At 43.4% G+C, this 24,665-nt stretch overlaps 1 protein-coding gene across 1 annotated transcript in view; it reads left to right on the forward strand.

Annotated features, from left to right (window-relative positions):
- MYO5B (myosin VB) overlaps nucleotides 1–24,665 on the forward strand; it is a 398,883-nt gene that overhangs the window by 258,683 nt on the left and 115,535 nt on the right. Inside the window, exons 12-14 of the mRNA XM_010586735.3 lie at nucleotides 424–564; nucleotides 11,506–11,628; nucleotides 12,691–12,774. Coding sequence (XP_010585037.2) covers nucleotides 424–564; nucleotides 11,506–11,628; nucleotides 12,691–12,774 — 348 coding nt within the window. The remainder of the gene's footprint in view (nucleotides 1–423; nucleotides 565–11,505; nucleotides 11,629–12,690; nucleotides 12,775–24,665) is intronic.

Here is a 24,665-nt window from a genome sequence, read left to right on the forward strand (position 1 = left end):
GCTCTGCCCTAACCTTCCCTTGGTATCCCCCAGCTTGAAGAGGCAATTCCCCGTGCCTCAAGAGTAGGTTTGAATTGGGCTATGATGAGGGGACACAGTGCCCTAACCTTGGCTTTGACCCCTACTCCTCATGAGCCTGGTCTTTTGGGGTACTTAAGCAACCTGCAAGCCAGATATAGGAATTCTTATGATTGGTTGGGGTATGCCAATGCAGATGATTATTAGAATGTCCTGGGGAAGGGTTCACGTAGGGAATGAGAATCACCTAAGTTTTTCTTTTCTACATGATAACCATGTCTTAGTGCTCAGACCTTTTCTGATTGATATCCATCTTCCTCTAGGATACATGTGGTTGAAGGCTCAGCAAAGATTAATATTAAGGTGTGCATGTAGTTCACTAATATCTTTAACTTTTTATCGTAGCATGTATTCAAACTGGAGCAAGAAGAATACATGAAGGAGCAGATTCCTTGGACCTTGATTGACTTTTATGATAACCAACCTTGTATTGACCTCATAGAAGCTAAGCTGGGTATCTTGGACCTGTTGGATGAAGAATGTAAGGTAAAACCGATGATGCTGTGATTGAATTGGTTCAATCCTAGGCTTGGGACGTGGGGCAGAGGGTAGCTGTGCAGTGCCAGGGAACATGTGAGATCTCAAAGCTAGAATTTCGGAATTTCATCTGCATACTAGAAGGTAACACATTGAGCATGAGTGGAAGATGTTGCTATGTTAGTAAGCATGCACCTCTTTTGGCAGAGACCGGGTGGTATGAATTGGCATGAAGTTCTCCCCAAGTATCCTAGGTGGCAAGATAAGGACCCTAACATCTAGACAGGTACCCTCAGAGAGTGAGGGCTGGAGAGCTCAGAATAGTCATTGCTGTATAGGATGGCTTACGAGTGATTGACTCAGTGGCATATGAGATCCATAGATTTCCTCCATCTGGCTTTTCATGGACTCCTCCACCTGGTAAGACAGAAAGAATGCTGAATTGCCAACACGGGGAGGAGAACCAGGCAGCCTTGGGTCAGTGGGGGTGAGGAGATCTGAGCTTTATCTCAATAATATAGCCTCTTTGGCCTTTGATTTCCTGTTCTATCAGTTAATGAAGATTGGGTCTGATCACTAAAGAAGACCTTCAGGTAGCTAACAGATACATGAGGAAATGCTCATGATCATTAGCCACTAGAGAAATGCAAATAAAAACTACAATAAGATTCCATCTCACTCCAGCAAGGCTGGCATTAATCCAAAAAACACAAAATAATAAATGTTGGAGAGGTTGTGGAGAGACTGGAACACTTATACACTTATAAATGATACAACCACTTTGGAAATCGATTTGGCGCTTCCTTAAAAAGCTAGAAATAGAACTACCATAAGACCCTGCAATCCCACTCCTTTGAATATATCCTAGAGAAATTAGAGCCTTTACATTAACAGATATATGCACACCCATGTTCATTGCAGCACTGTTTACAGTAGCAAAAAGATGGAAGCAACGAAGGCACCCATCAATGGATGAATGGATAAATAAATTATGGTATATTCACACATTGGAATATTACACATTGATAAAGAACAATGATGAATCCATGAAACACTTCATAACATGGAGAAATCTAGAAGACATTATGCTGAGTGAAATTAGTTACAAAAGGACAAATATTGTATGAGACCACCATTATAAGAACTCAAGAAATAGTTTAAATAGAGAAGAGAATATTCTTTGATGGTTATGAGAGGGGGGTGAGGGGGGAGAGGGAGGGGCTTTGACTAAATAGTAGATAAGAACTATTTTAGGTGAAGGGAAAGACAGCACACAATACAGGACAGGTCAGCACAACTGGACTAAACCAAAAGCAGAACAGTTTCCTGAATAAACTAAATGCTTCAAAGGCCAGCGTAGCAGGGGTGGGGGTTTGGGGACCATGGTTTCAGGGCACATCTAAGTCAATTGGCATAAAATCTATTAAGAAAACATTCTGCATCCAACTTTGGAGAGTGGTGTCTGGGGTCTTATACGCTAGCAAGTGGCCATCTAAGATGCATCAATTGGTCTCAACCTCCCTGGAACAAACGAGAATGAAGAACACCAAAGACACAAGGTAATTATGAGCCCAAGAGGCAGAAAGGGCCACATAAACCAGAGGCTACATTAGCCTGAGACCAGAAGAACTAGATGGTGCCTGGCTACAACTGACGACTGTCCTGACAGGGAACACAACAGAGAACCCCTGAGGGAGCAGGAGAGCAGTGGGATACAGACCCCAAATTCTAAAAAAGACCAGACTTAATGGCCTGACTGAGTCTAGAATGACCCTGGAGGTCATGGTCCCCAGACCTTCTGTTAGCCCAAGACAGGAACCATTCCCAAAGCCAGCTCTTCAGACAGGGATTGGACTGGACTATGGGATAGACGATGCTGGTGAAGAATGAGCTTTTTGGAACAAGTAGACACATGAGACTATGTTGGCATCTTCTGTCTGAAGGGGAGATAAGAGGGTAGAGGGGATCAGAAGCTGGCCGAATAGACAAGAAAAGAGAGAGTGGAGGGAAAGCATGTACTGTCTCATTAGGGGGAAAGCAATTAGGAGTATATAGCAAGGTGTTTATAAATTTTTGTATGAGAGCCTGACTTGATTTGCAAACTTGCACTTAAAGCACAATCAAAATTAAAAAAAAAAAAGATTGGGTCTGATGATCATCAAAGTCTTTCCTAGTTTGGCGTTTGGTTGATAAGTGAGTAAACATAGACCAGTTCCTCCGGTGACAGAAATGCTAATCAAAAAGTGCCGAAAACACATGATTCTTGGGATTGCAAGGGAAGAAGCCAGTTGCCCTTTCTCTCAGTCTCCCATGTCTTGCCTATAAAGGGCTGAGTGTGGCTTGATCATTTGGGAGGAGGAGGCGTTTCCCTTCCAGAAGGACTCTCCTAGTTTCATTGCCTTTGAAAATGAAAAGGAAAGGTTAATAAAACAGTAGAAGACAGAGTGAAAATGTACTGAAGCCTACGGTTTACACATTTTTATCTCCTAAAGTTTTTCAGCGTTTCTTCAGAGGTGTGAGCTTTATCCTCAGAGTCAGTATCCAGGCTGGGAGGAAGCAGCCAGATTCAGGGTAGGGACACCCAGGATGCAAACTGTGTTCAACAATTGTGACAGTAACCTGAAATCCCTGCACTTTGCCGCCGTGGATACTCCCAGTACGGTAGATGTCCCCAGACCCTCCTGTTCTCTGTCTTCCCACTGAGTACATGCCACCTGGGGCATCTCTGTAGGTGTCTGTTTTACTTCAGAGAAGCTAAAAAACAAAAAAAAACTCTTAACTGTATACATGGGTGAGCTCTGCCATATGCTCTGCAGATCCTTCCATTTAGTTTGGATTTGTATCCAATTTACACCCCTGCCACTGCAAGCCATCAAACACTGAGAAAGTACTGTGTACCTACTATATGTCTTGCCTTTGGGGGAGCCCCCCAAGAGAGGAGGAAAGATTCTCCCTACTGGCCAATAAGGGAGAGAGAAGAGTGGCAGAGCAGGCAGGGAGAGGCATGGGCCACAGCCCGAGAGCAGCTGAGTGACACTGAATAACATCTAGAGCAGCAATTATCAACTCAGAACGACAACAGAGCTACACGCAGCAACTACGATTCTATGTTGGGGCCTCCTTGTGCCCCTTGTATGCCTTCTCCAAGCATCCTTGGAAGATTTGAGGGAAGCCTGGATTTCCAGCTAATTAAGCTGGGAGGGGCTTGGAGTATTTCGTTTTGGGGTAGTCTGATGAATGTAGTATTTAAACTCACTGGCAGCCGAGGTCATAGGTGTAGCAGGGAAGACAAGGTGAACACCAGTTTAAGGAATAATACAAAACCCCGCAATGGTTAATGTGGGAACTTTTCGTACCAGCTTTCATTGGTCTGGGAATTCAGGGTGATTTAGTATAATCTGGTGCAGCTCCTACTAACAGGTGGATTTTAAACCAACGAGTATTATTGTATTTGTTAAAACTTGTCCAATTGTACACACTTAAAAAGGGTGAACATTTTACATATATACCTCAATAAACCTGAGCCCTTCTGGAAACATCCATGGATCTGGGCAAAAGGTATATATGTAAAATGTTCACCCTTTTTAAGTGTGTACAATTGGACAAGTTTTAACAAATACAATAATACTCGTTGGTTTAAAATCCACCTGTTAGTAGGAGCTGCACCAGATTATATTAAATCACCCTGAATTCCCAGACCAATGAAATCTGGTACAAAAAGTTCCCACATTAACCATTGCGGGGTTTTGTATTATTCCAGTGGGGTTGGTTGCACTGGGCCATTCAGAGCCCCTGGGTACTGGTCCTATTGGCCCGTGGAGCTGCTGAAGACCATGCTGTCCCTCCCCAGATCTCAAACCTGCTCTGCAGGAGGAGAAAGAATAATGAGATCACACTGTGTAGAACTGGGTCCTGTGACCCTCATCTGGCAGGCCAGAAATCCATTTGGACGCAAGGCACAAAAGCAGCAGTTGGGAAAATCGCTTTTCCTGGAGAAGATGTGCAGTGGCTGACAGGGCCGGTGAATGAGATTTCAATTAGAAATATGGAAGCAGATGGGCATGGATTTAAAGGGGTGGCTCACGGGGTGACTCCCAGAGCTGAGAGCAGCTGAAGCATGAACCCGACGCACCTCCTGATCAGTTGTCCTTCCCAGATCCTATGATTGGTGCTGAGGCCCTGGCAGGAAGTTGCAGAGGAGGTATGGGGACCAGGGTATTAAACCACTCAAGATTCCTTCAGGAGGAAAAGCCCTTTTGCAGTCATAGCATCTGCAGTCAGACCCAGACCAAGCCTCTTAGTTATCCAAGGGGGCAGGGAAGAGGGTGTTTGCTTGTAGGAGAAGTTTATTTCCAGGCTGCCCTTAAGAAACCCCACCCCTCTTGCTATTCTCCCCCAGTGAGCAATAAGGTTGCAAGGGGAGGAGCATGTGGCAACAGCTCCTGCCCGCTTCTAAGCCCTACTCAGGCTGGGCGTCTCCTGCCCCCCTGTGTCCTGGTCATCAGCCCCATCCCTCTGCGAGGAAGACACTAGCTGTGCTGCCAGGCTATCAGGGCTCCGTGCATGCTTCTGCCTAGGTGACATATTTGCATTCTGAAGATGATACCTTGAGCCCTGGAAGCAATTCTGTTGTTGCTGCTGTTAGTTGCTGTTAATTCCAAGTCATGGCGACCCCATGTGTGCCGATTAGCACTGCTTCATAGGGTTTTCAAAGCTGTGACCTTTTGGGTGCAGATTGCCAGCTCTGTCTTCAGAGGCACCTCTGGGTGGGTTTGAACCACTAGTCCTTCTGTTAGTAGGCTGGTATGTGTGTGACCGTTTGCATCACCCAGTGGAAGCAACTCTAGTGAGTAAAAATACAGGCGCTGTTGCAGGTTAGAGAGATGGAGTTAGCACACAAACGCAGTTCTGAATGAGGGAAGCAAGTGTTGCCCTGAGTGACTAGAATTCTTCTGCTTGGTGGAACCCAACCCAAGCCAGTGCCTGAGAGCTGTCTAGGATGGATCCTCCTAATAAAGGTATTATTGCTGCACAGTAGAATATAACCAGGATGAAGACAGTGGGAGACCTCCCATCCTCCTGCTTCCTTAACCTGTGCCCAGCATGCCCTCAGAAGATCTATTCTATATTAAGACCAAGAGGCCCTGGTTTCTTGAGAAGTGGCTTCACAAGTCATCTTGTCCAACACTTTTGTGTACAGGTTTGAAGCCTGTGATTGAGAGAGATGAGGTGGCTTTCTCATATTTACTCCTTCATTCATCCAACAAAGCACGTGTTCAATGAGTAAGGAACTGACTGCCTGCTCTTAAATTGCTCTCACACCCCTGATGGGAGTCAGGCAAGTAAGCAAGCACTTGAAATATGGCATAGTGATGAGAAATGGAAGCACAGGAGGGGCAAAACCTCCCCAGAAGGGGCCGTTTAGGCAGAGAAGTCAGACAAGGGAAGGTAGCTTGAGTTGTTCAGAGCCTGTGATGGTGGCAGGTGAGGTTGGAAAGTGGAACCTGTCAGAGAACGAACAGCTTTGTCTGCCCTGAGAAAGTGTTTGGCTTCACTTTGAAGGCTCTGGGGCTCAGTTACAGGGTGGGAGGCAGTTTCCAGGGAGTTGTCTGGGCAGCAGCCTGATTTCAGTAATTTTAGGTGAGAATAGGAGATAAGGGAGTGGAGAGGACAAGTTTTAATTACCCCTTCTGGAGGCTTGGCTGTGAAAAGGAGGAGGTGAGAGAGGTCAGGCACCTTGGGGATTTAAGAAGGGAGGGTGGGTGGATCATGGTCCCCAAAGAGGCTTTTCAGTGAGAAAGGCAGGAGAGGCTGGGATGGCTGTGGGTGCAGATGAGTTTCTGGATGTTAGAGCAGAAATTTCCTCCACAACAGCCCCTATTTTCCTGTGAAGGAGATGAAGCATCCGCTAAGAAGTGGCAGAGCCAGAAGCTGGAAGAGAATGGAGGAAGATAGGAATAAAAACCAAAGCCATTGTCATCAAGTGGATTCCAACTCATAATGACCCTATAGGACAGAGTAGAACTACCCCATAGGGTTTCCAGGGCTATAAATCTGTACGGAAGCAGACTGCCACATCTTTCTCCTGTGGAGGAGCTTGTGGGTTCAACTCACCAACCTTTTGGTTAGCAGCAAAGCACTTAACCACTGCGCCACCAGGGCTCCTGGAAAATAGAAATTGCTGTCCTATAAATAGGGATGAGAAATACTAGAGTACATAGATTTTCTTGTTGAGATCAAAGACCATACATTAGATATAGGAGTTGCTGAGGGTAACTCCCAGTGTAGGTCTGAGAATGATGTCTTAATCCAAAGGATGATTCTTAGAGTGGCTTTATTTTTTGGTAACAATACTAAATTATACCATGTCAGAGGGACTTGGCTAGAAGGAGATGAGTTGATATGTGATCTTATCCAGCCAGCCAGGTGTGGGAATGGAGAGGATGGGTGGTTAGATCGGCCTAGAATTGGTGTTTTCTGAGCAAGCAGAGGATATTTTGCAGAGATGGAAAAGTAAAGGCCTAGACCTGGCATTGAGGATAGTTGCCTGGTAGGGAGAGAAAAAATCTGCCTACACACTAGAGAGCTACTGGGCAGCAAAGTCCTGGGGCCCAGCCAGGCTTCTGTGAAGGGAGCCTGAGGACACAGAGGTTTTATGGTGGAATGGCAATTTGAGAGGTCAGCGGTGGTAGGAGGTATCAGGATAGAGTGAGATAGCGAGTAAGTGACCAGTGAGGCAGGCGTTGATGGCACTGGCACATGAAGATAGAGACAAGAAGCAAAGATGAAATAATTGGCTTTAGGGTCCTTAACAGTCATCTCATGTCACCTGTTTCGTTGAGGATCGGGCATTGGTCCCAGGTGATATTTATGACACAGAATGCAATTTCTGCTCAAGAGTTCAAAGAGAAAGTGGATGAAAAGTCCTAGGCCATAGGATTTATCCCTCAGGCTACTGGAGAAGAATATGCTGAGCTCTTTCATTTTTTTCCCTTTAGTTTTTTCTGTTTTATTATAATGGCAAAAGGTAAGATCAGGTATAATGTATTTTTAACAGCTTTATGGAGATGCAGTTTACATACCATAAAATTCACCCGTTTAAAGTGTACGATTTAATAGTTTTTAGTATATTCACGGAGTTATGCATCCATCACCACAATCCATTTTAGAACATTTTCATCACCCCAAAAGAAACCCATTAGCAGGCTCTGCTAACTCCTCCTAGCCACCCAGCCCCCAGCCCTAGGCAACCACTAATCTCCTTTCTGTGTCTGTAGATTTGCCTGTTCTGGAGGTGTGTATAAGTGGGAGCTTCACTTTGTGATGTGACCAGTGGCCAGCACAGCAGGTCCAACGTAGTTTACCTCTGAGGGACAGTACACACTTAGATGAGGACTGAGCAGAGTATGACAGGCTTCTCTTCCAGTGCTCTCTCCACATTCCTTTGAGAGGAGAGTATGAAAGCTTGTGTGAAGCCACGTGTAGACTTTTTAAAAAGAATTCAATTCAGCTGTATATTCCAAAGCTGGTGATAACCACAGTCCAGATTTTATCACAATACAAGACATGCTTTCTTGCTCCTCTACCTGTTTTAAATCCACTTGCATGGAAAGATTTGGGGAGACAGGAGCCTGCCACATAAACTCAGCCTTCATGGCTACCTTTAGAATGCCCTGTTGTGGGGCAGAGAAGCACATGCTCCAGAGCCAGCCAGCCTGGGTTTGAACCCCAGCTCTGCTGCTTCCCAGCTATGTGACTTTGGACAAGTTACTTAACCGCTTTATCTCAGTTTCCTCATCTGTGATGTGTGTATAAACATAGTGCCTAGCTCATGGGATTATTGTGAGGATTAAATGAGTTAATATATAGAAATGTGTAAACAACTGCCTGGCAAGTAATAAACCCCATGAGCACTAGTGAGGGCAGTGGTGGTTCAGTGGTAGAATTCTCACCTTCCATGCGGGGGACCCAGGTTTGAGTCCTGGCCAGTGCACCTCAAGCACAGCCACCATCCGTCAGCAGAAGCTTGTGGGTTGCTATGATGCTGAACAGATTTCAGTGGAGCGTCCAGACTAAGACAGACTAGGAAGAAAGGCCTGGCAATCTACTTCTGAAAATCAGCCAGTGAAAATCCTGATGACAACGGTCCAATCCTGTTGTACATGGGGTCACCATGAGCCAGAGGCTGACTGGACAGCAGCTAACAACAACATGGGCATTAGCTATTAGTATTACCTGAGAATATTATTTGTTGTGAGTTTGTGTCGTGTGCCGCGGAGTAGATTCTGAGCCACAGAAACTGTTAAGGATTGAGTTATGTCCCCCCACAACCTCTGCCTGTGGTTATAATCCCACTCGTGAATGGGGTTGTGTTTATTGAGTTAATGAGACGGGATTAACATGTCTCTTGAGTTAGTCTCTTTGGACATATAAAAAGGATTAAATAAGCAAGTGAGAGAAGCAGAGATGGGGGAAGAGAGATGCCAAGCCACATGAAGATCGCCCAGGAGCAGAAGCTCAAAGAGATAAGGACCTTCCTCCAAGGCAACAGAGAGAGAAAGCCTGCTCCTAGAGCTGGCACCATGAGTTCAGACTTCTAGCCTCCTAAACTGTGCAAAGATTAATTTCTGATGTTAAAGCCACCCACTTGTGGTATTTCTGTTATAACAGCACTAGATAACTAAGACAGGGACCCCAAGTGACAGAATAGAACTACCCCGTAGGGTTTCCTAGACTGTGCTCTTTACAGGAGAAAATGCCAGCTCTTTCTCCCACAGAGCCACTTGGTGAGTTCAAACCACCAAGCTTCTTGTTAGCAGTCTAATGCTTAATCATTGAACCATTGCACCATGAGCTCATGCTGGCTGTTATTTTCAGTCTGGGGGAGGGATGAGAGGAGAGACTGAGCCTCGCCAGGTGCTGTGTGTACACATGACCGTGACTGCGGCTCCCGCCTGCTCATTATCTCATGATGATCTGCAGTAGTGAATGTGTAGGATTATGGAGTCTTCCAACAGAAGTTCGGCTTCACTTTCAAGCAAAGGATGATTTTGTTCCTGGCAAATATAGGTGTTAGCCTAGGTGGGGCTTATCTTTCTAGTCCTCCCTGCCCAGTTCTGACTGTCTTCTAGCCTCACCTCCTGACAACCCCACCAGCCAGACGCCTTCTTCCCCCACACCTGGTGTTTCTAAACACAGGTTGCTTGGAGACAAATATAAAACTGTATATAAGAAGTGCTGAATTAAATATATTTTTAATTTTGTCTGTCTAACACAATTAACTTCCTCAAAGAAGAGGTTTTTTTTTTTTTTCTTTTTTTCCCCGTTTGAATTTTCTGTGGCACATAGCACTGGGTATTCTAGATACACCAAATTGAATATGGAGAAAAATCCATTTGCTTACAAAGTATTTGAGAAATTTGTTTTCCGCATGTAAGCATTTTCCTTATGACACAGATATTATTTATTATTTATTATTAATTTGCTCAGCAAAGCCTTTTTAAAATGACTGGTGCAAGGGTCACCTTCAACACTGTCTGATCCAAATGTACAATCTAAACTAATAAAGGGCAAGCCAGTTAGTGATTCATGACTGAGGGATGAGCCCATCCTCATCAGTGTGTGTGTGTGTGTGAGAGAGAGAGAGAGAGAGAACCCCCACAATGCTGTATTCTTTACCTGGCTTCCTCTCCTACAATGTTGTATTGCAAAATTATTTCCTTTGCTAGCCCCTCCCCCCCTTCCAGCTTTGCATATGAGTCTTGCTTTTACTTGGAGGTTATATGTAAACCCCATTGCTAAGAATGTTGCTGACTTGACTTGTATGAACTCTCTAGTTATAAACCCCTTTAAAAGTAACTTACCTGCCCACCTTCGGCGAGCATCTTGGCAGCAATAGCGCTGCTGACTCCATTTCCTCGTACAATGAAATAAAGGTACCTTTCTTGTTCTCCTGCCTCGGTTTCTCATTTATTGGCCAGTCCGAGTCATGCCGAGTAAGAACCTGGGGTTTCCACTCGGTAACGTGGAGTGGTGTTCAAGGGTGACAGAGGAGGAAGCAACTTCCCGTTGGAAGAGTTGCCATCATGCTTGACAATCTGAATGGTGGGTACGGTGATCCATGTTCTATTTTCAGTGAAACAAGATGCTTTTTTACATTTGAAGCTCTCCATAAATGTATTAGGAGAGGCTGCTCTTCAGAATTCTCAATGTAGTGAAACCTCTAAATCTCAATTTAAATTTGGAAAGAGGCAGAGATTAGTACCATGTAGATCAATCACTAGGTACTGAATATCCAGTGTGTGACCAGCACAGAATTCCAAGTTCTTTGAGGGGCAGGAGAAGAAAAAAAAAGTAAGATATAGTTCTTGAACCCAATAAGCTTAGAGTTTGTAGTGACAAGAAAATGTATAAAAACCAGCGGTGAGCAATATTAGTGTATGTATAAGATTTTCACTGTGAGGAAATTCAAAGAAGAGAGACATGAGATCCAGAGCAGTCAGGAAAGGCTTCAGAGAGAAGGGCAGACTTGAGCCCAGCCTGGACAGTGGTATTCAGCAGGAGGTAACCTGAGTGAGCAGAAGCTTGGCACTGGAAATGGACGTGTTCTTGACACTGACATTTCTGGTCTGGCTGGAGTGAAGAAGCATCTTCTTCACATTTGTTCCATGATTGTGACTCTGACCTCAGCCTCTACCTCCATTCTCTCCTAATACTTCCAGCGTCTGCCACCCAGCAGGGCGCCAACCTATGCTTGGTGGGTAGAGAGAATGCCATGGCAGGATCCTGAACATCTATGTTTGAATAATTCTTTCCACAGTAAAGTCAGGGTCCAGGGTCTGAGGTATGAACCCAGCCTCACAGGGTTAACTTACCGACGGACTCCATCCCTCTGCCACGACCCTTGGCTCCCCTTTTCCTCATAACAAGCCCTGCTTTGTGGTTCTGCAGGTTCCCAAAGGTACTGACCAGAACTGGGCTCAAAAACTCTATGACCGACACTCTAGCAGCCAGCACTTCCAGAAACCTCGCATGTCCAACACGTCCTTCATTGTCATCCACTTTGCAGATAAGGTAGGTCGCCTCTTTGTTGGCTTTGGCACTCTTCCAGTCCCACTTAAGGTAGACTCAAGGGCTTCTGGGCTAAGTTAGAGCTGTCCCTATTCAATTCAGGTGGTCTGAGCCTCTTTAAATAGGTTCTCCTTTTGTCCTTTCTTACCCACCTGGCTGCATCTCATATTGTTACTACATGACATAACCCTACAGGGGAGTGTTCTTTTTTTCCAACCATGAATTTAGCAAATATTTTCTGAGGATTTCTCTCCTGGGAATATGTCATGTTGTTAGTTGCCATCAAGTCAGTTCTGCCTCATGGCGACCCTACATTTGCAGAGTAGGACTGCTTCATAGGGTTTCTAAGGCTATGACCTTTTGGAAGCAAATCACCATGCCTGTCTTCCAAGGCGCCTCTGTGTGGGTTCGAACCGCCAACCTTTAGTTGAGTCAACCTAGTGGTTGAGTGCTTAACCATTTGGACTGCCCAGGGACTCCTCTTGGGAATATAGCAGTAAGTAAAACAGTTATGATACTACCCACATGGAGCTTGGGGAGGAAAAGGAGGGAGTAAAAATGAAGTATGTACATGGCTTGGTTTATTACATGGAATAAGTGTTAATCTTCTTTGAGTGGTTCTTTTCCCAAAACCTTGTGTATATGTAAAATTTTCTAAATGGATTTCTGTTTGATATGCATTAGCTTGGTGCTTTTCAAATTGTAATATGCCTATAAGTCACCTAGGGTCTTATTAAGATGCAGATTCTGATTTGGTACATCTTGGATGTGGTTGAGAAGCTTCATTTATAGACCCCTAAGGAAGCCTTCTATTAAAGGCCATCTTACGGGAACTTCTTTATAAAGTAATATTTTTCCCACAAAATGAATGCTCAGTTCCCACTGTGTAAATCCTGATCACATATTGAGTTTGATTAAATGGGAACATCTGTGGGCTTTCAGCCTACTCACAACTCTTTAAAAAAACACTACATAGCTAAGATGAAACTACTCAGGTACTCAAGAAACTGCTAATCTGACTAAAGCACTAACTACTGTTCCTCTTTCCCATTGCTGTGGCCCCAGGTGGAGTACCATTCAGATGGTTTTCTTGAGAAAAACAGAGACACAGTGTATGAAGAGCACATCAACATCCTGAAGGCCAGCAAGGTAAAGAACATCAGAAAGGGGGAAAATAGAGCAAGAACGTCCCAGCTAAAACTGGGATAGGGGATGGTGGTGTTGGCCACATTCTACAGAAGAGGAAGGCAAAGATGTTGGCCAGTGGGCAGGTAAAGGGGTGTGTGTGCGTGTGTGCGTGTGTGTGTGTGTGTGTGTTGGTTATTTCTATCTGAAAACATTTAGGATGGAGGAAAGACAGCAGGCAAGAGAGAGCCAACTGGGAAAGGTACCAGCTAATGAAAGATGGGGGAGAAGAGAGGACAAGAGAGGTGACCCTCTGAAGGAGAGATAGAGATGAGCGTCAAGATAAAAATGTCATTGGTGTTCATTGAGTCATGTCTTTTCCATCTCCTGCTACAGATGTAAAATTACTTAAACCCCTTCAGATCCTATTATCAGTGCATTTAATTTCTGTTTAAAAGTCTGTAGAACCTCTCAATAAGCTAAAGCTTAAGATAAATGGGATAGAAGATGGAATTTAAGGGACACTTAAATTTACTACTTTAGAATCTTAATTTCTACTGTCGCCAAAATTTTGGTATTTCCTTCTCATGAGCATAACAAAAAGATAGCAAATATTGTGTCTGTTCTGCAGATAGAGGAAGCAAGGTGCCAATTCACCTAAGCAAATATCTGTTAACACCTACCTTGTGAGGCACTGTCCTGAACACCCGACGTCACACCGTTAGTAAGACAGAGTCTACCCTCTACTTGCTTACATTTTAAGGGGATGTGAGTGGGTAGATAAGCATACGCACAAGTAACCGTGAAAGGAGAGCAGGGACGGGGAGAGAGTCATGCAACCAGGGAGAAACATGGACCCTGGAGTTCCAAAAGGCTGAAACATAGGTGCAGCTGCTATTGCTGGCTTTAGCCTTGCAAAGGAATCCCAGAAAAGAACTTTCCAGGATTTAGGAGGCTTTCTGCCAGGCCACATGATACTGACCTTCCTGCAGCAGCCTGATAACACTGTAGAAATGGCAGATTAATTTCTCTGTGATAAGCTTTAGGTGAATGCATTGGGGTGAGATGATAAAATGGAGAAAATACGCCCAGCAAAATGGACCCAAGGACTTAAAGCCGAGTAAACCCTGTTCAATCATGTGGCCCTAAGGCAAGGGCTTTAGGGAGGATTTGAATCAGTCCCAGCACGTGGGCTGCTGGGGCAGACCCCTGTCCATTGTCATCTCCAGGATATCTAGAACATCAGGGAATTAGTCGTCAGTGAGGCAAACTTGCTTTTGGTAAATGTGAATATCATTTTGGAGTTCAACACAAGATTAACCTCTCAGCTTCCCAAGTCTCCAGCTCTCTAGTCAATGGTGGCTAATATGAGGTTTTCATTTTTTATAAGAGTGTGAGAGGGAATAGGAGAGGAGCCCCAAGCCACAGGGAAAGAGGAGAAGTAAATGGTTTGAGCACCTGGGAAATTGTTTCCTCATTATGTAAGTCTGTGTGCTTCTTAGGGTACCACGAGCACACCTGAGATGAGAAATATTAACGAAGATTCCTTCAGGGACTGGCACTTCCCAGGTGCACTTTAAGCTGTCCCTCTTGGTGCAGATCTGTGGCTCTGCCACTCTGAGACCCACTGGGTTCAGGGTCCCGAGAAAATCCACAGGGAGCTTGCTTTTGTTCCCTGGACCTGTTGTGGCAGCCTTCCATCAACAGCTAGAATGAAAAGTAAAGACCAAATCCTGTTATGCCCAAGTCCATGCCCCTCCACTCTTACAGTTTTTGAAAGCCCAACAGCAGGTGCCTATATTGATAGTTTATTGGCAAGATTTGCACAACAAACTTCCGAATAGCACGTATGCAGGAAGAGTACCAAGGTTTAGAACTTTGAGCCCTTCATGATCATTAAAAGCACCAGGTACCCAAGGGCTACCTGGTCTGTTATATTCATTGGGAGGCTAGATGGGGAGAAAATTCACCTGGAAGGTGAGAAAACATGGATTTACAAACTCTGACCGCTTTGCTTGTCAGAGCCTGAGTTAGTAGGGGGTGGGAGTATCTGCTTAGGCACTGTTATGGCCAGAATGAAAGTCTTCGTAAAGCCAGATGCATGTCAGAAGTCAAGGCCATTGGAAGGCATTTCAGGACCTCTGATTCCTTCCTGGGAAGTACATGCAGGAGTCCTGTACTGTGCACTGGGCATTAGTCTGCTCAGCCTTCTGCTCAGGTGCTAGAGGAGCTTCAGGGAGCCACAGCCTTCCCTTCTGCTCTACTGGGACTTAGTTCCACCCAGGAGCTAAGATACACAGAAAATGTCCCTTCAGGCCGTGCAGCAGACTGACTTTAATTTCTAGGCCATGAGACCTCCCCTGGGGTCAGTCTTCACACCCTTAGTCAGAGGGAGCCTATTACTGGGTTCATTCAAGTGGCTCTTCAGCATCTTCTGAAACATTAATCAGAGAAGAACCACAGAGGCCCTACAAGGGCTGGGACACTGCTATCTTGTTAGAAGTTTCTCCTTTCAGGTAGAAGCACAAATGAGGGCTGGGGAAAGAGAGTCGGGGCCTTTTCATCAGATGCAGAGTTCAGTCCTGCCATTGTATTGATTTTGTCTTAATTTTAGTATCTATCAGGGATTCCAGAATCTAAAAAGGAGCACTGCCCATAAAACACACTCTCACACTCTCTCAGTAGATCATAATTTATTAGTAACCGAGCTTCCTCCCTCTCCCCCCATTTTTATTTAATACCTTCAGTGAGTATTTATGTGTTGATAATGGTAAATAATACAGTTATTACCCTTCGTGGAGATTACAGCCTAGTAAGAAGGATGGATAGTTAAATAAATATGTAAGGTTATGGTAATGCTATGAAGGTCAAGAAGAAGGTACTATAGAAAAGAATAATGGGGATGTATTGAGGGTCCCCAAGACCACCCAAAGGTTTAGTGATTTGCTAGGAAGACTCACAGCACTCTTGTACTCATGGCTATGATTTATCTCACAGTGAAGGTATGCAAAGCAAAATCAGCAAAGGGAAAAGTGCATGGGGTGAAGTCCGCAGGAAGCCATGCACACACTTCCAAAAGCCCTCTCCCAGTGGAGTCACACAGCATGCTCTTAATTCCCCCAGCAATAAGTGTGACAGCGTGTATAAAGTATTGTCTCCCTTGAACCCAGGTGTCCGGGGTTTTTATTGAAGGTCAGTCATGTAGGCACGTACCAAAATTCTAGACTCCCAGTAGGAAAGCAGGTGCTCAGCACAAACCATAATGTTTGTGCAAACAATTTAGGCACAGTAAACCATTCTTGTGAGAGAATGGTGAGAGTTCTCCTGAAATCCAAGTTCTCAGACACCAGCCAAGGGCTGACTTTGTAAGCAAACCTTTTTAAGGGCGGCAGTCCCAGGCCTGCTATGTTAACTTTTCTGCACAGAGGTATCTGTTTTAGATTGGTGGTGCTGGGTTTTTATTAGAAATGAAATGCAGGCTTATAAAAAATTTAAATAGCATAGAAATGTATAAAATAAAATCAAAGTACTTCTTCCCACTCCTTGACTCTTGTGAATTTCCATTTTGCGTATGTAAGTGTACCAGTGCATCTTTTTAAGATTCACATGAATCATTTACACATATTCTTCTCTTAATTTTTCATTTACCATTATATCTTGGACATCTTAACAACAGGAATACAGATCTACTTCATTTTTTTAAAAAAACAACTGCTGGTATTTTGCTAATTCAAATAATGCAGCAATGAATGTCCTTTACATATATTTTTGTTTACTTGTACAATTATATCTCTCAGGTAAATTTTTAGAAGTGGAATTGATGGGTCAAAGACCGTGTACATCAAAAGTTTATAGATACTGCTAATTTGGAGGGTAAAATAGGTAACCTACCCCTTCTCTTTCCTACCTACTGATCACAATTCTGACTTTTACCCTCATCAGCTACTGTTCCTAAAGGCCAGTGGCCTTGTTGCCAACTGCCTACCCCCAAATCCAAGTAAACCCCATGAGAAGCTGCAATGGTACCACTAGCGCTCAGAGATCAACCAAGACAGGCTTCTACGCTACCAGACCCGAGCAGAAGGAGGGCTAGGAACTGTCCACCCTGAACCCGTTCCAGCCCATTTAAGATGTTCCAAAACATAAAAAGCAAAGATTGATACTAGGCCACTATAAACTCACAGATGGGCTCTATACAGACTGCCAGCTACAGATCAAAGAGTGATTCTAAATGTGCTTTAAATCATTTGGACAGATGGGCATTTCTGGAAGCATCTGTCATTTTAGCATTTTTTAAAGCTCATTACTTACGGAGTCTATGTTACTTTCTTTTAATTTTTTAGTTTTCACAGCGATCCAGTGAGGTTTATGTTTCTAACTCCATGTTAAAGGTAGAAAAAGAAAGACCTAGGAAGATATGAGGTCATATGTCATTGAGTTAATGCCTAATTTGTTATTAGTTTTTATCGCGCTGTTGTGGTTAGGAGCCGTCAAGTCTGTTTCCAACTCATAGTGACTCCATGTGACACAATAGAACTGCCCCATAGGGGTTTCTAGGCAGTAATCTTTACAGGAGCAGATCGCCAGGTCTTTTCTCCCGAGGAGTGGCTGGATGAGTTCAAACCGCCAACCTTTCAGTGAGCAGCCAAGCTACCTGTTTTGCCACCAAGGATCCTTTTTATCACACTAAATATAGCTTAGAAAATAATTGAAGTTGTCAAGGATTTCACTTTACTTGGATCCACAATCAATGCTCACAGAAGTGGTAGTCAAGAAATCAGAGGACATATTGTGTTGGGCAAATCTGCTGCAAAAGACCTCTTTAAAGTGCTGAAAAGCAGGGATGTCACTTTGAGGACTAAGGTGCACCTCATCCAACCCATAGTATTTTCAGTCATCTCATATGCTTGTGAAAGCTGGATAATGAATAAGAAAGACTGAAGAAGAATTGACACCTTTGAATTATGGCATTGGCAAAGAATATTGAATATACCATGGACTGCCAGAACAAACAAATCTGTCTTGGAAGACATACAGCCAGAATATTCCTTAGAAGCAAGGGTGGTGAGACTCCATCTCACATACTTCGGACATGTTTTCTGGAGGGAGCAGTCCCTGGAGAAGGACATCATCCTTGGTAAATTGGAGGGTCAGCAAAAAAGAGGAAGACCCCCAATGAAATGGATTGACACAGTGGCTGCAATTGTGGGCTCAAGGATAGCAAACATTATGAGGATGGCACAGGACCGGGCAGTGTTTCATTCTGTTGGACACAGGGTCACTATAAGTTGGAACTGATTCAACAGCACCAAACAACAACAACCCAGTGCCATCGAGTCGATTCCAACTCATAGCGACCCTATAGGACTGAGTAGAACCACCCCATAGAGTTTCCAAGGAGTGCCTGGCGGATTCAAACTGCTGACCCTTTGGTTAGCAGCCATAGCACTTAACCACTACGCCACCAGGGTTTCCAACAAGCATAGCTAATTCTCAAATCCTGTATGCAAATTCATTTACTTCAGTATTTTTATTTTATGGGAGGCCTAATAGTTTTTTGTTTTGTTTTCTTTTAATTTTTGTGTGGCATCCCTGACAAGAAATTAACAAATTGTTGTGAATAATTAAGTACTATGGGATGGAAGACTCCCATATACCTACCAGCCAAAGAGGTGTTTGAAGAACTCCCAAAGACTCCCATATACCTACCAGCCAAAGAGGTGTTTGAAGAACTCCCATCCAGAGCAGTGAAATAAAACAATGTTAATGAGAATGTGATTAGTAAAGACAGTTATGCTGCATAAGAGGTTATAATGTAGCTAATTACTTTCTCAGCAATCAGAGAGCTATAAATAGAGACTAAGGAAAGAAATACCTCTTAAAAACATGACTTAACATTATTAATAGACTGATTTGTTTTAAATACTAAGAGATGTAGGTTTTTTCCTCCTGGTTTTTGCTTATCATATAAAAAGCAGTATTTTATCAATCTGAAAACAGATTGTAAAAGGAGAATTTTGTCCTTGGAAGATTTCCGTTTCCAGCACTACAGAGTGCGGCCCAGAAGGACAGGCAGTGGGTGGAGTGTTTATGCCAGAACGTGCAGGTAGCCAGGGCTGGCCTGATCAGTGTCCTGGGCTAGGGGGCAGGTAGTCCTGACTCTCCTCCATCCCCACAGAAGGGACCTCTACACCATATTGATCCAGAGCTGCCTACCCTGGGCCATTTCAATCCCTAAAGTCCAAGAGTCACAAAGGAGTAGTGCAGACAAGGCCAAATGCTATCTTTTTCCCATCTCCTTCCCACTTGTTATGCTGTGGCTTCAGTTCATCAGGAAATGACGTCGTACAGTCTACATGTGTCTGCTGATTTCCACACTAATCCTTTCCTTACTGGTGACGTACATGTCCAGTTTTGAGCCAAGAGATTTACTTTTAAATACGTATATATTTTTAAATTTATTTCTTGAGAGAGAGAATTCACATACCATCAGAAGTTTATTTTCAAGTGTACTCGGAGTGCTGCCTGTTCAAAATCAGTTTGTGCTGATAGTTGAAAGGTTTCTATTGACATTTAGAACAAACAAGTCACTGTAGCAAGGATAGCTTTGTAGTTAGTAAAACATCAGCACTACCCACTTTCCAGTGCAGGAAAGTCCACGTTTTTCTTCTTTAAAAAATGAAGTGCTAAGACTTCCTCCAAAGCACTTTTAAGCAAGATTTTTTTTTTTTTAATCTTTTTAATATCTGGAGTTTTTTTCTTAAGAGTAGCATGGACCTTGTAAAAGAATTGGTTGCAAAGAAAAATGTATTTTTGTATTATTTTGCTTGTATTATTATGTTTACAGCCATAATTTTTTTTTTAATAATTTTTATTGAGCTTTAAGTGAAGGTTTACAAATCAAGTCAGTCTGTCACATATAAGCTTATATACACCTTACTCCATACTCCCACTTACTCTCCCCCTAATGAGTCAGCCCTTCCAGTCTCCCTTTCGTGACAATTTTGCCAGTTTCTAACCCTCTCTACGCTCCTATCTCCCCTCCAGACAGGAGATGCCAACACAGTCTCAAGTGTCCACCTGATAAAGTAGCTCACTCTTCATCAGCATCTCTCTCCTACCCATTGTCCAGTCCCTTCCATGTCTGATGAGTTGTCTTCGGGAATGGTTCCTGTCCTGGGCCAACAGAAGATTTGGGGACCATGACCGCCAGGATTCCTCTAGTCTCAGTCAGACCATTAAGTCTGGTCTTTTTATGAGAATTTGGGGTCTGCATCCCACTGTTCTCCTGCTCCCTCAGGGGTTCTCTATTGTGCTCCCTGTCAGGGCAGTCATTGGTTGTGGCCGGGCACCGTCTAGTTCTTCTGGTCTCAGAATGATGTAAGTCTCTAGTTCATGTGGCCCTTTCTGTCTCTTGGGCTCACAGGTATCGTGTGACCTTGGTATTCTTCATTCTCCTTTGATCCAAGTGGGTTGAGACCAATTGATGCATCTTAGATGGCCGCTTGTTAGCATGTAAGACCCCAGACGCCACATTTCAAAGTGGGATGCAGAATGTTTTCATAATAGAATTATTTTGCCAATTGACTTAGAAGTCCCCTTAAGCCATAGTCCCCAAACCCCCGCCCTTGCTCCACTGACCTTTGAAGCATTCAGTTTATCCTGGAAACTTCTTTGCTTTTGGTCCAGTCCAAGTTGAGCTGACCTTCCGTGTATTGAGTATTGTTCTTCCCTTCACCTAAAGTAGTTCTTATCTACTAACTAATCAGTAAATAACCCTCTCCCCCCGCACTCGCCCCCTCGTAACCACAGAAGTATGTGTTCTTCTCAGTTTATACTATTTCTCAAGATCTTATAATAGTGGTCTTATACAATATTTGTCCTTTTGCTTCTGACTCATTTCGCTCAGCATAATGCCTTCCAGGTTCCTCCATGTTATGAAATGTTTCACAGATTCGTCACTGTTCTTTATTGATGTGTAGTATTCCATTGTGTGAATATACCACAATTTATTTAACCATTCATCCGTTGATGGACACCTTGGTTGCTTCCAGCTTTTTGCTATTGTAAACAGAGCTGCAATCAACACGGGTAGCCATAATTTTTAAAGATAAAATTCTAGGCAAGAGATACCAACCAAACTGTTCTGATAGTGTGCCTTATTTTGGTTTCATGCATCTGTTTTAAAGGAAATGTGTTTCATACTCTTACAAACAGAAGTGAATAGGTATGATTTCCAAGGTAAACAGCCATAGCTACAGCTGTAATTGACATTTTTCTTAAAACTGTCGAATTGTCTTTATAACGTGTTTATGTGCTTCTTCTAATCCCTTTTCAGATATATTTTCTTTAGGCTTTTAAAACCTATAGATAGACTAGAAGAGCTGAGAATTCCAAACCCAGTACCTATGGACATGTTTCAAATAAGTGTCAGACAGCATTAGGAAGTGCTTGGTTTGCCTGAAGGTATTGTCTGAGCGTTTTTGAGTTTGAAGGGAGCCTGTTTTTAGAAAGGCCCAGGTGGATGCTGTTTCCTAGGGCTGCCCTAATGTGAATTGTAGTAGTTCCATTACTGGTCAGTCTGTTTATAAGCAGGCTGTCCAGTAGTACTAAAAACATAATTAGGAATGCATTCTTTTGCATGAATCCTTCATCGAGCAGAAATTTGGTAACTACTTTTCATTGTGACTTTGGGTTTGGTTATAGTTGGGACACTCCTGGGATAAGGAATCACCTAGCCCTCTTACTCTAAGGTGGGAGGGGGAATAATAATCGAGTATTTCTTGTCTGGGTCTTTTGCCGTTCTACAGCCCGAGGTTGAACATGGCACCTCTTGGTCTTTGAATGCTGTCGTCAAAGTCAATTTCTCTGCACATTCATTGAGTTTATAAAACAAATTCTAAATAGGATATGAAGGCTACGTTTCCTTCCAACAAACCTGTGTGCCTGTTGAATCCTAGAGAGCCTGCCATCCAAGTCTCAGTAGCAGGGACCTACAATTAAAACTTAGTTATAAAAGAAAACATGCAGACTCGCCAGACTAAACCTTGGTGGTGTTTGTATACAAGTTATAGCACAGGGCCAGCTTACGTTAAAAGCTGCCATGGGCAGAAGTTTTATTTTTTTCTGTTCTTAATTATAAATCCTTTGTTTAATGTATTAAAGAAATAAAGTATAGCTTCTCTGATGGAATCAAGAGAGAAGAGCTGAAATTTTTAAATCCTCATATTGGTGAGTCTGATTAAGTTCCTTGTATGATTTTGTTACACTCTCCTGACCTTAGAATTTAACAGATTTTTCACAGAGAAAGCTGTTAATGATTACTGTACAGCAGACCCCTCAGACAGTGAAATCATGCAGTTCGGTAACTTCTATCCGTGACTCAAACATCTTGAATGTCCATTTCAGAGAGTATATGAATTAGATTAATTTAATTGGCCAGTGTCTTCTTTTGACATGATAGACTGGGTCACAGTGACATCTTTAAAATGCGAGCCTGCCTCTAGCCTCCAATTATTTCCCTATGGAAATTTCTCAGTGCCAGTCAGACTGGACTGTTTGCTTCATCCTTTCTCACATCTCTGATGCCAGTCCACAGAGCCCCCAGTGCCCCAGTTGTTTTCTGTCCCCACCTCCTTCCCAGTCCCTTCTGTTCCCGCCTCCACCCCATATTCTCAGTTAACACTTGATGGCAGCTTTCTGCCATAGCTGGTGAGGACCAGCAAGACTTTAAGCGAGAAGTTACTGGATTAGATTTGTATTTAGAGAAAACGCTTGCTGTAAGGTGGAGAATGTTTGGATGAAAATGTGCCTGGAGGTAGACCCTCGAGTTTTAGGTGACTGTGGTGATCCAGGAGAGAACTTAGGTAGGCTTGAACCAGAGCAGCGACATTCTGATTAATGAATCAACTGCTGAGACTTAACCATGCGCTGTACTTGGTAATTGATTGGGATAGGAAGTAGGATGATGGCAGAGTCTCTAACTTAAATTCAGGAAGACGGTGGGGGTGAGGGTGATGTGGGCCATGTTGAATTTGGAGTTTCCAGTGAAACACCCAGAGGGAGGAAGTATTGAACAGATAGTTGGAAACAGGATCAGGATAGTGGAAGATCAAGGCTGGAGAGACAGGCTTGAAGTGATAGTCGAAGCCACAGACATGGATGCAACTGCCCAAGGAGTTAGTAGAGAGGAGAGATGTGTTGAGAATGCAGCAACGTGAAGGAGAGAAGTGCAGGAGGATGATCCAGTGAAAGGCGCTGGAAAAGAGCAGCTGAGAGAGTAGGGAGAGAATCAGAGGAAAGTAGAGCTACTGAGTCTCAAGGAAGAGATCGTGAAGAACGAATTCTCACCACTTCTAGCCACTGGATTTGGCAATTCAGGTCCCCAGAAGTTGCTCTCAAGATTAACTTCAGCAGCACGGGTAGGAGAAGAACCAGAGAAGGCCTGAGAAGGATGATGTGGGAAAGCAATGTCAGTGGACTCCTTGCTCAAGATGGTAAAATGAGAAGAGAAGAGAAACAAGGCTGAACTGGGAGTTTTTTAAGCATAAAAGAAACTTGAACATATGTGTTTAGGGAAAGGAGCCTGTGCACAGGGAGAGATTAAAGACAGGAGACAATCAAGAAATCCAGGTCAGGGAATAATATAAAGGCGATCTTGTTCAGTTTCCCCATTTTTATAAATGAGCGAATTAAAATCTAAAAAATTAAAATCTAGTGAGATTAAATTGGCCATGGGTCACACAGCTAACAATTTACAGAGCACTTTCTGTTTTACTGTATTACTCCCAAAATAGCTACTAGATTATAAGCTCCTATGGTGCAAATGGTTAAGCATTCGGCTGCTAACCAGAAGATCGGCCGTTCGAACCCACTGGCAGCTTCATGGGAGAAAGACCTGGCATCCTGCTCCCATAAAGATTACGGCCGAGGAAAGCCTATAGGGCAATTGTACTCTGTCACATGGGGTTGCTATGAGTTGAAAACAACCTGATGGACACTAACAACAGGGTCTCTCTTAACTTCTCTAGAAACCTATCACCATATTTTGTAAGCAGTGGACTTTATAGCCCTTTCATTATGCTGCAATCAGAGTAATCTTCCCCTACCACCACCTCCCCCACCAAAGAAAAACATGATCTTTACAAAAAGATCACCAGTCATTGCTAGTTTCAGTCATCACTACTCTCTGTGGTCACCTGGACTCTGAAACCAGGCCATCTGGGTTTAAATCCTGACTTTGCCACTTATTAGCTCTGGGATTTTAGACAAATTGCTTACTACCCTAAGCCTCAGTTTCCTTGTCTGTAAAATGGGGATGTAATGGTACTTATACCACACGGTTGTTGGGAGGACTGAATGATTTTGTACATGCATGGCACATTCTAAGTGCTCAATAAATATTATCTCCTGTTATTTTAATAACATCTTAATAGCTTCATATTAAAACCCATTGTCATCAGGTCAATTTCGATGTGTAGCGACTGTTGTGGATTGAATTGTGTCCCCCAAACATGTTTGTCAACTTGGCTAGGCTATGATTCCCAGTATTGTGTGATTGTCCACCATTTTGTCATCCGATGTGATTTTCTTATGTGTTGTAAATCCTATCTCTATGATGTTAATGAGATTGGATGGGGGCAGTTATATTAATAGGGCAGGACTCAATCTACAAGATTAGGCTGTGTTTTAAACCAATCTCTTGTGAGATTTAAAAGAGAGAAAGTCTTCCCTTGGAGCTGGAGCTCTGAATTTGGACTCCCCAAGCTATTGGCATGATGCCTTACCTATGAATGCTTTCACAGGTGCTCAGGAAATACTGGTTTAACTGGAACTGAAATTGATAAAGGTCTGAGAAGTCACGCAGAGCAGTATCAGCGTAAAAGCCCATTGCCATCGTTTAGAATGTGTAGCCC

This window comes from Loxodonta africana, chromosome 11, assembly GCF_030014295.1.
Source record: "Loxodonta africana isolate mLoxAfr1 chromosome 11, mLoxAfr1.hap2, whole genome shotgun sequence".
In the NCBI taxonomy this organism is placed as follows: Eukaryota; Metazoa; Chordata; class Mammalia; order Proboscidea; family Elephantidae; genus Loxodonta; species Loxodonta africana.